Source organism: Austrofundulus limnaeus, unplaced genomic scaffold (assembly GCF_001266775.1).
Source record: "Austrofundulus limnaeus strain Quisiro unplaced genomic scaffold, Austrofundulus_limnaeus-1.0 Scaffold424, whole genome shotgun sequence".
NCBI classification, from domain to species: domain Eukaryota; kingdom Metazoa; phylum Chordata; class Actinopteri; order Cyprinodontiformes; family Rivulidae; genus Austrofundulus; species Austrofundulus limnaeus.
In genome coordinates this window covers 192,994-194,512 of record NW_013952826.1, presented here as the reverse complement: position 1 = coordinate 194,512, position 1,519 = coordinate 192,994, and the positions used below count along the sequence as shown (strand labels likewise).

At 39.6% G+C, this 1,519-nt stretch overlaps 1 protein-coding gene across 1 annotated transcript in view; it reads left to right on the top strand.

Moving 5' to 3' along the window:
- Positions 1 to 919: 919 nt before the first annotated feature.
- ndufs5 (NADH:ubiquinone oxidoreductase subunit S5) overlaps positions 920 to 1,519 on the top strand; it is a gene marked incomplete at its 5' end in the record, with an annotated part of 1,651 nt that continues 1,051 nt past the window's right edge. Inside the window, 1 exon segment of the mRNA XM_014024463.1 lies at positions 920 to 1,139. Within this exon segment, the coding sequence (XP_013879917.1) occupies positions 924 to 1,139 (216 nt within the window).

Sequence of the window (1,519 nt, the reverse complement as noted above, 5' to 3'; positions counted from 1 at the left end):
GTTGAATTATATCCTGTAAATAAGTTATTTTATAAAGAAGACTCCGACAGCCATGTGTGAATAAATAAGTTAAAATACTTTTCATTGCGTTGTCATATCTGTAGTAATACACTGTTGTTATATTTGTTTATTTATTTGTACATTCATAGTATTATAATGCTTTCAGATTGTGTTATTCACATGAGAAATATATTGCATAATACATAAATCCCTTCACTCAGGGTTTTATGTAACAAATACATGTTTCTGAGCCCAACAGTATTTATTTTTGAAACAAATCGCATTATAATCTGATGATAAGGTTAGTTCATTTCTCCTTGAATAAACAGTGTTAGAGAGTTTTAAGGTTAAGTTATAATTGATTCTTACATTAAAGTTAGTTATTTATAAAATCTGCCACCTTATCAGCCTCAGGAGATGTTTGGGCCATAAAAAGGTTCTGGTTCCCATGTTTCTCTGACAGAACAGGGGTTTATTTTCCCCTGAAGCAGCTGTAGCAGGTCCTCCACAGAAAACCCAGTAGAGTTATCTTTGGACTCATTTCCCTTTTTGCTCACTGGACACAGATGTAAATCCTCCTGGTCCTGTCTGGACATCCCAGTCAGTCTGTCCTCCTCTGCCTCTCACATCATAAAAATAAAACCATCTCATAAATAGCAGTACTGTGAATGTTTCATTACATCCTGGAGATGCAGGACAAACTCTGTCCTGTTGTGATTTAGGAAACTAAAGATCCTGAAGAGATTTCTTCTTTTATAAATGTGTCTGAAATCAGACGGGATCTTTTGGTTTGGTTTATTTCATACTCATGTTATACTTTATAAATTCTCCAGACCTTGAATGAATCCTGTTCTAAGCTTCTCTGGTCGTTTTCTGAACGTGTTTAAACTACGTCTCTTTCACGTCCACACCTCTCCAGCACCATGCCGTTTCTGAATACTTGGAAGTGGCTGGGCATCAACTTCGACGAATGGCTCCTGCTGCAGAGCGGGAAGACTGACCTGAAGTACATGTCGCGCTGCCACGCCTTCGAGAAGGACTGGGTCACGTGTGCTCAYGGTATCGGGCAGACCCGGGCCAAGAAGGAGTGCCAGCTGGAGTATGAGGATTTCCTAGAGTGCTTCAACCAAACGAAGACGGTGAGCGAGCGCCCGGCTGGCCTTCAGAAACACATCCTTTAGATTTTCTTCTTTATGAAGCAGAAAATAAATGTTGCTGCTCTGCTGAGTTACAGGAAGAATATCAAACACTTCTGCTGCTGTTGTACTCCGATATATTTCTAATTATAAATCAGGTTTTATGAAAGAGTTTTGCTGTTTTTAAACTAAACCTGTTTGTGATTGGACATTTTTTATAACTGTACCAAAAGTCCAAACCTTTCCCCAGTTTAATATCCTATACGCCACGGACATCCGGTCCAGCACTTGATGCCACTCCGACCACTTCCTGTTCACGGTCAACACAGTGTTAGCGAAAGATTTTTTCACCCAACAACGACTCTTAATGATCTCCACAGGAC